The 13,128-nt window shown below is 35.4% G+C and overlaps 1 protein-coding gene across 1 annotated transcript in view; it reads left to right on the forward strand.

Annotated features, from left to right (window-relative positions):
- LOC135324489 (carnosine N-methyltransferase-like) overlaps positions 1-13,128 on the forward strand; it is a 38,153-nt gene that overhangs the window by 22,008 nt on the left and 3,017 nt on the right. The window contains 4 exon segments of the mRNA XM_064500987.1: positions 4,765-4,905; positions 10,077-10,255; positions 11,855-11,968; positions 12,873-12,976. Of these exon segments, the coding sequence (XP_064357057.1) occupies positions 4,765-4,905; positions 10,077-10,255; positions 11,855-11,968; positions 12,873-12,976 (538 nt within the window).

Genomic DNA, 13,128 nt, shown 5'->3' on the forward strand with positions numbered 1-13,128 from the left:
GCAGAAGAATTGGTCTTCAACTGATTGCACTTTTTAGTTACCTTCATTACTTATTTAAAAAGCAGTTATATTTTAAAGAATATTATTGAAAACAGGATTATAGTACAGTAATGAAAATTACCATACTGAAAATTGGGTCTGTTCACTATCTAAATTTATAAATGTTATAGAGATAAGACATGAGGAAAGAATGAGTTGACAAGTTCCACAGTGTGTGGCGTGTCCACTGGTCTTCTATGGAGAGTATATTTCTGATGTATAGTGTTTCATGGCAATATAAGAACCCCTTGAAGTAGGTGCCTTTGCTTTTAAAAAAAAAAAAAAAAAAAAAAAAAGTTACCTCTCTTCTGAGAGGTATGTATCAGTAAATAATGTTGAGCTGCAGTGTTTAGTTTATGAAAATGAAGTTTATCTATGATCACACGCCATTATATTCTTATTTTAGCTGAAGCACCTTCAGATTTTTCTGTTAAGACTCAGTCATTGTAAAATATGAAGCCTATATTTTTTTATTGCGTATAACTTTACCTTGAAAAAAATGATAGCATATTAAAGTCTTCAGTAATGGCATCAAGCTTTTAAAAATTGAAAATATATCAAGAGTGCAAAAAGTGATACAATAATGACAAATTTTATTAGCATTTCTGATGATGTTCATCCACTGTCTCTTTAAGAGGCTGCAGCATGTACATAATTTATCCCAAACAGTCTGTTAGCCCTCTTCCCTATACCTATACTGTTAATAGGCCAATATTTCTCACCTTATGTGCCACAGATGTTCATATTCAAAATGTGTGATGTACGGAGGTTAAGCATAATGCCCATTTATGTTCCTAGCAAATACCAGAGCTCTTCTGATCTGTGGCTTAGAAATGCTGCTGCTGCTTGCTGGTTTAAGGTAATTTCACTGAGGATAATCTTCAGTTGTTATCAGTTATTAGGGGCTGGGGGAGTTCCTTTAATTGTCTTTGCTTCTACTGCTATTATGTAGCTACTGTAGGAAAGCGGGTTTTTCTAGCCTCCTAAATTGGCTTGTGGCTGTTTAGCCATTAAAAAGCAGTTTCTATGCAGCTTAAATTTTGTAGCAATTCTGATTCCCAGCTCTTCTTTCAGCTGACTTTAACATGTAGTTTGATGTTACAGCTATGTTCATGTAGTAGGTACCTGCTTGTTGCACAGTGAGTTTGCGAAGTACCTGATTTCTCTGATTTCAGGTAACAGAAATGGTCTTGCACCATTTTGGAAGGCAAGTGTCCATGTTAGTGGATTCAGAAATTTGAATATATTTTGTGTTCTATTAGCAGTGCTCTGGATGCTGAAATGAAGTTGATGGCCCGCACAAGTCCCTGGCAACTGATATAAAGAGGATAGGTAGGAATTAAACTGCTAACAAATTTCCAGGCAGGCTTCAATCCTGTAATAAAGTTGCAGAGGAAAGTGCAGTTAAAATCAACTTTTTTCACTTTTTTTCCTGGATAAAAAGATAAAAGCTAATTGAAAGCAATTTAAAATCAACTCGCTTGTATGAAGCTTTCTTGTGCCTGTTTGAATAAGGGTGCAGATTCAGAACACTGGTTATACCTACATAGCTCCTTGTCAGTAGGTTATTTATATAAGAGTATCTCTTCTGATCAGTGTTGTGATGTCTTGGAATTGGTATAAGGTTTTTCAAGCCACTGTTATTGTAAAATCTAAGTGTCCACATGAGGTTGCAAAAATTTGCATAGAGCTTATTGAAATATTTCATAAATAAAGATATATTGTAAAGAAATGGATGAGGCGGAACAATGGTTGCAATAATGGTGAATAGTTACACCACTACTAATAGAAAAAAGCTGCAAGATTGAGGTTCTTTTAACTTTTCTGGCAAGTGATTTGGATCCCCCTCCTCTCAGGTTCCTATTTTCAAAATTTATGTTAAGCAAATAGTTTTCCCTTGAATTCATCTCTTTGCTTTTTTCACTAGGACTTCTTTGCTGGCTCATTATTCTTTCTTCTGGCCTTCATTGTAGAAGAGAGGTAAAAGTAAACTCTTGTTTCACAGAAGTGCTTTTAAATAATTATAAAGTGCTGTCTTTCTGCTTCCTGTTAATCAAAGAATAAAGAATCTGAAATTATAATTTGAAAGGAATAAAAATTAGGAGTGAAAAAACTTTGGTTTTCAATTTGGGAATCTTAACCACTTAAGTGATTAAGCCACAAACCAAAAGACACTCTTAAATCACTTTGTTAATTTGTGTGGCCTTCAGAAAAGAATACTAAATTATATATAGGTTGCCAGTACTTTCTTCTGGGTTTGGTTAATGATCTTTAGAAATACTGCTTTTCAGAAGTTTTGTGCATGCGCGCTTGCTTGCTTGCTCTCTTTTTAATGCTGATTTTGGCTTCCTTCATTTAGTTACGTGTATGTATTAAATTCACTCACATATGTTTTGCCTTTGAAGGTGTACTGTGAAAGGGAGGGAGGGCTGAATGTTCACCCCCCCCCCCTTTTTTTTTTTTTTTTTTTATGTATATATATATATATATATATATATATATATATATATATATATGAATATGAAACTAGAAAGTCCTATTCAGGACTGAAAACTGGAAAATTTTTGGAGAATGTTAAAACATGTAAGTGTTCACATTCTTCATATGTATGTGGCTTTGGGTCATTCCACTTGGCTGTACGTATAAGACCAGATTCCTATGAATAGCCTTGTCCTTTTAGTCAGCATCTGTGCCGTGTTCACCCTTTTGCTTCCCACAGCAAGAGTATAGAGGTCTAAATGGCAATAAACACTTAATCATGAGATTAGAATCCTGTCCTATATCTTGCAAACTTATGTATTATGCTTTTAAATTACAATTTCTTTTGTTATTTGGCATACTTCCTTGTTAGATGATACGTCTTTTCAGTTTGGCGTGGAGGTGATTTTGAGAGTGAAGATTCCCGTTTGTGTTTGTCCTGTATATGAAAGTGTCTTTTCTCTTGTATGCAACATGAAATGAAAAGCCCTACACTGCCAGGCTTGATTGTATTATGATGCAACCATACTGGTAGGTTAGAATATGTATGTATTACCTTTTCTGCCTGGAAGAGGAGAACGTTTTGAGATTCTTAGTTGTTCTATTTATTAATTGCTGGACTTGGAACCTGGGAGAGGTTAATTCACAGCTTTCTGCTACTCAAATGTGGGGCATCTCCTACCACAGCGAGTCTTCTGAGAAACTCCTAGTATTAGGCATGCTCTGTACATCTAATTCTGCAGCAGGTTGTCCAGCTGTTTATCACAGTAAGTCAAGATCCTGAATATAAGCAAGTTATAACAAGCATTTCTCATCGGCAATTTTAGCATTACTGTAAAAGAGAGGAACACTGGTTTGTGGAGTAGATTCTGTGTCCTATGGAAAAGGAATGGAGATTCTGTCAATCTTTCTCTTGAGAGTTTAACAGCAAATCACTCCTGAAGCATTAGTATCAGTCAGGACTGAGAAATATAAAAATATATTCCAAATACAAAGCCTGCTGTGATGTCAGTATGTGATATCAGACATAGATTGTCTTGGTACTAAACAGCTTCAGTGAGGACAAAGATGCACCAAGAGTCTTAGCACAAGGTTAATTAATATGTGTAATATTTTCGTAACTGGGGAGCCTTTGGCTTCTCCACTGGCAGAATTGCCTTTGTTCAAATGACTTTGGACAGTCACTGCAAAAGTTACCTTGTTGGTAAAACAGAAGCAGTGCCTCAGAGCATCTCCATCACTTGAAGTGGTCAGCAGTGCTTATAAGAAGTCTTTAGCAGAGCTTTTAATCCTTTGCCACCCCTGTGCATCTGGGATGATGAAATGGGATTTAAATAGAGAGTACGGCCAGGAATTTTTGTAGAGACCAGGTAGAATGTAAAGCTCCCACATTATTGACTCCTCATGGTATGTTATGCCTGTGATGTTAAATGCGCCATTTTACAAAAAGGGAAGGAAAATATAGTAGGGTAAACATGCTGCAGAAGAGTTTAGTTAGGCTGCTCCATCTTTCTTGTGTAAATAGGTTATCAGACCGCTACAGGTGAGCCAAAGTTAAGTTGGTCTAAATCCCTCAGTAACTGAACACTGCTGGATGTTTTCCTGTAGTCTTGATATCTAGTTATGGGAAGTGAAGGGCAGAGAACTGCACTGTACTTTGCTTTAGGAAACCTGATGTTGCATATGTACTTGAGTGAAATCAAAACCCGCAGTTGCTGAAAAATTAACTATTTTTAAGTATTTATAGTCTGAATTATTCATTATCAGCTCATAGAAATTTTGTCTGCTTTGTGTTGTGATGTCAAAATACTTGTTTATTTCTTACAAGTATAAAGCGATGTAAGCAAGAACTGCATTTCTGATTTCTAGCATATTTACTAGTTATTAGTGGGCATCGTAGAAGAGTAAATAGTGATATGTGATCATGTTCGTTCTTTCTGCAAATCACTCCAGCTTTTAAAGTTATTAGAGAAAATATTTTGTTAATGATGCACTATACTCTAAGGATTGCATAGTTGTAAGTACTTCTATTCTGTGCACATGTTCTCTTGATAAGTCATTTTTCTGTGATTTTTTTTGACTATACAATTAACTGATCTGATCAAAATGGCTTGGTTTGCCTTTAAAAAATACAGGAAGTACATTATAACATCTAAATATATGGGGGAAAATGTTTGACTGGACCTCTCTACGTTTTGTTAGGAGGTATCAGATAAAGACTTAACTATTATTTTTGTTTTGTTGCAGGGATTTCTCCAAAGTTAATATCCTGGTACCTGGTGCTGGGCTAGGTAGATTGGCGTGGGAGATAGCTATGCTCGGTTATGCTTGCCAAGGAAATGAATGGAGCCTCTTTATGCTCTTTTCTTCTAACTTTGTACTCAACAGGTACATAGCTTATGTTTTACTTGCTGGTTGACACCTACAGGGAGGCAAAATTATTAATGAGAAAAACTTGAGTAAATAAAACTGAACAAGAATAGATTTTTAAGTCCTAACACAGGTAACAACTTCATAGAACTTTTTTTCTTCCGAAAAGTATAAGTGGAATAATTGGAGGGGGGAATGTTATGAGTCTATATAAGTGCAATAATTTGAGGGGGGGAGCATTATGAGTCTTATGTGTAAGTTAAGTTTATAGTAGCAAGCATGCCTTTTCAGTTATGAGACTTAAGATGACTGGACTCTGCCACAGATTTCCTGCATAATTTTGAATAAATTTTATTTTTTATTTCAAATCTATTTCTATAAAATGCACACCTACCTCACAGGTGTCAAAGATGGATTAATATATGAACGATACTTAGTGATGGTGATTACTAACAGAGGAAACCTGTCAATGAAAATGTTGCATTCCAAATTAAAATATAGAAATAGCATCTTGTGCTGAAAACAGCCAACCAAGCATGCTACACTGCTTCTTAAGCAAGTCTTGTCACTGAATAAAAGCTAAAATTATAAATTTAATAGTTCTGCAACTGCCCTCAGGTACCAAATTTGAATGCAAGACAGTAATGTAAATTTTACTGTATGTGTTTAATTTAGAGTGATGTTTTTGTGTTCGGTATTGTCACTTGCACTGGAAATTATTGCTGAATAAATTTGATAGAGAAGGAAGAAGGCAGCAAAATGCAGTTCCTGTAAGAATGGGGATGGAAAGACTGTTAGCAGACAAGTATCAAGGAGATTTTTTTTTTCTTTTCTTTTAACCAAGTTCAAAGAAACAGAATTTGTGGGTTCCCTAATTCTTCAGTCTGAAATGATAAGCCCTTTGTGAAAACGCCTAAAATGACGGCCTATACTCTCTATTTTCATGGCGCTTTGCGGCCCTGTTTATGGTCTGTTTCCCTCATGCTAGGCATGGGACCTGAAAGATGATTCCTGATCTGTTATTACTTAAAATTCTAATACAGAACAAGGGGAAAGCATTGTTTCTCATGGCTGCTGAATGTGTGAATATGACAGCAGTGGTCACTAGAACGAAAACAAATACTTGATAGAGATTTATTTTCTTTTTTTCTTACATCATCCATAAATGACTGTCATCTGGTGGTGAAATTGCATGTTACAGTTGAGCTGATCTAATGCCTTGCAGCTATGGAGAAGAGATCATGTTCTTCTCACCTCTAGCTATACAGCCTTATTGGCTGTTAGGCTCTTTGGAACTTTTAAATTGATTCAAAGCAGTATAAAAGTATTCACTTCCCCTGTTTGACAGCACTGATTAGCTGTCACATTGGTCCAAACCAGAAAGTATACCTTCACCCTAAACTACTTATGATAATGTTTTTGCCTCCTTTAAATACGGAATCTTTAGGCCATGTGTGGAATTCACCTGAAAAATCCATGAGTCTAGAGCTTATTCTAATATTCCATAAATCTTAGCATCTAATGTTCATGTAGTGTTTCCTATTAGTATAAAATATATTTAGCAAAGAAGCGTATATGTGTTAGATTTGCTAACAGTATTTAGTCAGCAAAATTGCATGTTGCTCAGCTGTTGTAACCTTCATCTTTCCTGGGCAAGTTATCAGTTACAAGTTTTGGTATTAGCAGAAAGAGAACACACAACTACTAACTCAACTCTGAATTTCGGTCAGGTCAGTTGAGGTGCAGGGATAACTGTAGACTTGGGATGCCTATTAAGAAGGTTGGAGGGACTTTGGGGATCTTTCATTTCAGGCCTAAATGGCTGTTCCCAGTTAGCCATCTGAAATGGACATGTTTGCCTTTCTGGACAAGGGAGTTGAAAGAAATAACAATGATCAATATGAGTTGAAGATACCAGTTAAGGAAGAGTTGTGGTAAGAGGATTTTGTGAATAAGTCTTTAGCTACAGTTTCTTTCCTCCTTCCCTCTTAATTTATCCAGAAAGAGGATAGAGTTGGTGCCTAGGTCTTTCCATGTTGAACAAGGAAAATAACTTTGAATAAAATGCTAGCTTATTTTATTGATTTCAGTGATGCTTAAAAAAGGTTAAATATTAAATCTTTTTTTGAAAATTCTATTTAGTTTTGTAGTTCAAAACAGCATAGTATAGTTCCTAATTAGTTTTTTTTCAGCTGATAATGACATGAGGATTTTTCTAGTGTATGCTTACAGTTTTGATCTGCCTTCTTTCTCTGACCTTGGTTTGTTTTTAGGGAGACAAAGTACTGTCTTGAATATGAAGCCTACTACTAAAATAGGCCTTCTGGATTTGGTACAGTGACTTAAATCTGTATACGAAATACCTGCTGGTTTTAACACATGTGAAAGAACTTTCTTCTCTTAAATTGAGAACTTATGTTGCTGTGGATAAAATTTCAAAGCATGGTATGTAGTGAACACAAAAGCGCATCAGTGTGTAACTATGGTCAATGAAAAATTGAAATGAATCAACTCAGCTTTGAAAACTGTATTGTTTAAAGTGCATTACTCCATTGAGGAAGCTCCAGTTCCAAAACAAAGTGGCTCTGGAGAGTTAAGCTATAATGGCTCCAAAGCTGCTGCAATCCTTAAATAGAAGATTCAGCTTTTTCCTTTATGATACGATTTTTGTATTGCTGGTGTATTTTTCTTGTGTTTGGAAGAATCCTGGATATAATGACAGATGGCAGAGGTGAGCGCTGGTGATGTGCAGACACACTTCATTTCTCACATGCTTTGGCAGAACGAAACTTGTAAAAATCATAAGCAGTCTTCCTACCTCTGGGAAGCACACCAAAACTTTCAAGTGGTCTAGAGCCACAGGATACTCATTACAACCCTATGACATCTGATAGCAGGAAAAATATCAGGGTTGCGTCTACATGGAAGAGACATGGGCTCTTACATGGTCTAATTTTTCCACTGTGCAACAGAATTGATCTAGCGTGCAGCTAGTTGCTGACTTGCTTCGTTTTGCAGCTGGAGATTCAGAGCAGACTTAGTAGCCTCAGCACAACAGCCTGTCAGGAGAAGCAGTAGTCCCACCTATGAATATTTGAGGAAACAGAGTTTGAGTAGTATAAAATCACTTTGCACCCAAACAAGAGCGGAGGTAGTTTAAAGTGCTTGGAATTTTGCCAGTGGAATTCACACTGACAGTTGGCTAACCTTTACTTTCCTGAAGGAATGTCTTTGTAGATAAATCCGGACACCTTGAGAAGGTTGCTTAATTGTACTTTTTGCATATTGATGAATGCCTTAGGATGAAAACATTGAAGCATTTTTATCTTGAAATCAGAGTTCAAAAGTGAGATTTGAGCTAACAGTCTTTTCCAGAATTAGTTTTTCAGACTGTGTTGCACAGTAAGTGGTGCTGCCCCATTAGAAGTGAAGTGCCTCACGCTCTTAGTTAAAGATGTTAGATATTTTTAACCTAAATTCTATTGTGCATCTTTTGTTGGAAGGATGGTAATTGTAAAGGACCGTAGTATTTAGTTTTGAGGTATAAATTAGGGAAGGTGGAAAGGGAAGGTTTTCAAGCTTGAATATGGAGCAGGATTGTTCTTCTGTAGTAAATGGGGAATTGTGCTGGAACTGTCTAGAAGTGTATGTGTAAATAATTTGTGCTCAAAAATGAGAAGAAAAAGGTACTGAAAGGTGCATGTTCGCTGGCAGGCTCAGAAAAATTTCCTTTGTAATCAGCTCAGGTATCTTCATTTCTTTGCCTTGCTTGTCTGAAAATGTCATTGTTTTACAGAAGTGTTCTAAGGACACAGATTGACTGTGAACACATGGAGAATGCTGAAATGGTTAACATAGAAACATTTGATAGACCTTTTTTTAAATTATTATTATTTAATGAAGTCAGCCCAAGTAGAAGTGTCTTGCTTGAAGGAAATTATATCCATGTTATCAGGGTATTTTCCCCTGTTTGTTTTCTTTATGACTGTTAGGATTGCATATATCTGGCATTTATATATCCATTATATATGGAGACAGTTGATGAGTTCAGTATACTGCTGTTCATATGCAGTTGATTGTTTTTACTGAGAAAACTAAATATAAATGTGACATCAAGGTCAAAATTTTTATTTCAAAGATTGTACCTCAGATGTTTTTTTATTCACAAGCCAAAAGAGTGCTTTTTATGTAAACTGGTAGATTGCTTGCAGTTTAAGAGGTGTTTGTTGATATGTATTTTATAGAACAGATGTCCTCTGTTATCTCTGAATATTTAGTTATGCATGTATATCATGGCATTGGTAAGTGGGCTTGACTGCAGAAAATGGTGGTGATGCATGGGGAGAGAAAACTTCCTTTTTTTTTAAGTTACAAATTGAGTTTGCTGGACTCTGCGGAAGACTTTTTGTTTATTTACTTTGAATACTATTTCATCACTTTTTAGAGTTTGCTTAGTTTGTTGTGTCAATCCATAGATCTTATTTAAGAAAATTACTTTGCATAGTTGCAACGCTTCAGATGCTAATAACTTAAGAGACATCTAGTGCAAAACTTCTATGCCTTTGCAAAAAGATTTTGAAAGTTAAATACATTCTTTAATATAGCATTTGAACAAAGCTTTTGTTTTGCTGTGCTTCAAAGCCCCTATGATTGTGGTTCAGAAAAGGCAGAAGAACCTAGAATGAGGACAATATTCCCCAAAAATTCAAGACAAGCATGAAACTACTGTTGCTCTTTTTTTTTTTTTTTTTTTTTTTTTTTTTTTTTAATAAAAAGATAATCCAGAAAGACTTAATAGCTTTACTGAATTTACTGAATCACAAATTTTGTCCATCTCACAGAAAGAATCTTGTTAGCTTTCTTCTCAGTGAAAAGTAAGTTGGGGAAAGTGGTGAAAAGGGCGAAAAGAAAGTTTTAAAATGGGGGGGGGAAGGGCAGTTATTGAGTGGTGATAGTTTTATATGTCAGAGAGTGAAATTGTTTAATTTTGTTTGATCAGTTCATAAATTGATGGGTCATGAACTAGATAAAAGTGCTTTAGAAAGCTTATAGCTTTAACTTTATCAACAAAATCATGGATGTTGGTGAAAGTCTTTTGTGTATCATTTTATATGCAAGATATCTACACTTTTAGATAATACTTAAGCAGCTAAGTGAAACTGAGTTGTTCTGACTTCCTTATTTTTCAGATGCTCTGAAATCAACTCATGTAAACTTTATCCCTGGATTCATCAGTTTAGCAATAACAGAAGATCTGCTGATCAGATACGACCAATTTATTTCCCTGATGTTGACCCTCACAGTCTTCCTTCTGGTGCGAACTTCTCTATGACAGCAGGAGATTTTCAAGAAATTTACTCTGAGTGCAGTGAGTAAATGCAAATATTTAGTCTTTCCATGCACCTTCAGTGTTTTAATGGTGAGACAATAAGAAATGATTACAAATAGAGTGGAACAAATAAATGATCACAAATACAGTGGAACTATGTCTGTGATCGTTAAGCAAAAAAATACCAACTGTAGCAAGTTTTTTTTTTTTACTCCAAATTTTTCTTTTCTTTTTAGTTATAAAAGAATACACTATTGCAGTAGTCTCTTTCAAAATAAAGACAACATAAGAATATTAGGGAAATGTTTACTTGATTAAGAAAAGTGATGTTAAACAGGTGAACGGTGTGGAATGGAGAGTCAATTCTTTAGTGCAAGAAATACAAGTTTTTTTGTTGATTCCTTTACAGTTGTAAAAACATACCCAACTGTTTCAGAAATAGTTAATTACAAATGAAACAAATGCATGCATATTGAGTGCCAGTAGCAGGTATTTTGGGGGCACATTATGGAGATGGTAATTGTTAAAGATTGAGATGCTCTAGCCAGTACAAATACCGTTATTTTTCCTGGTTATATCAGATTAGTCATGCTGTCTTCATTGCAGCTATTAAGTGATCTTTTATGACTAATCTAATGTTGACTTAATCTGCAGATGACAACCTCCTTTAGCGCTTACTCTACATGTTTTGGCTTTTGATCAAAAGATAGCACTTAGCCTTAACACTTCTGATCCTAGTAGAGCAAATACTAAGAAACATGGAGTATGTCTATTTTGGAGGTCTCTGTCGCCCCGCCGCCCCCCCCCGCCGCCCCCCCCGCCTCTCCTTCCCCCCCCCAGTATTGGATTGAACAGAAGTTGCAAGTTCTGTTTTCTGCTTCCACTTCTCTGACCTTATTGGAGCCATAGTTATTTTCACCAGAATTAAATAGCTTTCGATCAGCTTTTTTTTTTTTTTTTTTTTTTTTTTTTTTTTTTGTGCAGCTAAGCTCCCAGATATTTTGTTGGAAGATGGCTTCCTTAAATTGCTCCATTTTCTGCAGATTAATCTGTCTTGTATTAGACAAGGTGATGGTGATAAATTCAGATTTCTTTTTAAATTTAGGGAACTTAGACTTTTGCAATTTCAAAGATATGTTTAGACAAAAAATGGGGAGCCTCATACTTTAAAAGATAATCCTTGAAAGATCTTGCTAGTTAAATACACTAGTAAAATACAGCTGGAGAAACATTCAGATACTGGATAAAATGCTTTGGAGTTGCATACTTTGTAAAAATATGCTTTAATGTACAGACCTGTATTGTTCTAGGTGTTAGCATAACTGGAGAGGCCCAAAGTCACTGAGTATTTTTGCATTTATATTTTTAACCTTTCTGGTAGTGAAGTTCATAAAAACAGGTGAGTATTAGCACATTTGGGTGCTTATATATATGTATATATATGCACACCCCTCAAAGTCAAACTTGCTGTCTATTGCTTATGTAAAACATAGCTAGTTTCTGGTAAACATCAAAAGTGTTCAACTTCTATTATCAGTTGAAAGAAAGCCCAAGTGTAACAACAAATATTGGTGTTAAATTTTTACAGGGCAAGAAACATTGAACCTGATCTCTGTATAATATGTTCTTTTTGTGCAGATACATGGGACTGCATAGCGACCTGCTTCTTTATAGATACGGCACATAATGTTATTGATTATATTGATACAATATGGAAAATACTAAAGCCTGGAGGAATATGGATAAATGTAGGCAAGTGTGACCAACCTTTCTTCCACCTACTCCCAAGTTCTGTTTCCTCACATAACGAGCTCCTAGTATCTGAAAAGAGTTATGGGGATGAAAGTGTCTGTGCTGAAAACTCTACAGAGCCAAAAAAAAAAAAAATTACAGCTTGCAAATCATCTCAGGCCTGTTCAATATGTCAAAATATTGAAGAATATGTCCAAATGGTTATTTTTGTTAAGTTACTGTCAAGTGATTTTATATATGGCATCAGAGCTGTCTAGTGCCATGTTTTGAAATCATGCATCACGTTTGTTATTTGTTTGACAAATGTAGTGTCCTGTATTCTTTCTGTTGGCTTTCCAAGGAAAGAGAAGTTGTTCTGTCTGTATTTGTCATCTAATTGGTACTGTGCTTGTAAGCAGAAGTTTCAAGGATAAGATTTATGGATGCTCTGGCTTAAAGGAAAGGAGACTTAAAATTTCTGCCATGGTGAGGGAAAGGCAGAAAAACCTCATACATCAAACACTTTGTGTAGTGACTGACCGACTACACATTTTGTCACTGGTCAGGACAAGTGTAGAACGTAGCTCTTGTAGAGGCCACATGTCCTGCCTCCAATTCGATAGAGACAGCTATGATTCTACAATGATGAAGGGGAATAAAATTTAAGAGACAGAAGACACAATTTGGTAGGGAACAAGAGTTCATTGTTCAATATCAGTTGAACTAATTTGTTCTAACTTTACATTGATTCTGAAGTCATTATAAAAAGCATATTTGAGTAATAAAATATGTATCTTTTTTGTCTGTATTTGACTGTGGGCCTGAATGTTAGCATTCTTAGCACTTTCGGTATGTACTTCTGATTCTAAAAAAAGTTTAGGTTTTTTTTTTTTATATCCCTTTCCATTTTATTCTTATCCTCTAGGTCCTCTCCTTTACCACTTTGAAAACTTGGCAAATGAGCTTTCTATAGAATTAAGCTATGAGGATATAAAAAATGTTATACTGCAGTATGGATTCCATATCGAGGTAAGAAAATATTGCAGTTTAGGAATGCGTAGTATAGACTAGACAAACTGCTTCATACAGTCTTTACCTTAAATGTAGTTTAGCTTAATGGCACAGGCTAATAATGTTTAGAATAGTTAAATGCTTGTAACTGTGTTGCAAAATTTTACTTT

Source organism: Dromaius novaehollandiae, chromosome W, assembly GCF_036370855.1.
Source record: "Dromaius novaehollandiae isolate bDroNov1 chromosome W, bDroNov1.hap1, whole genome shotgun sequence".
Lineage (NCBI taxonomy): Eukaryota > Metazoa > Chordata > Aves > Casuariiformes > Dromaiidae > Dromaius > Dromaius novaehollandiae.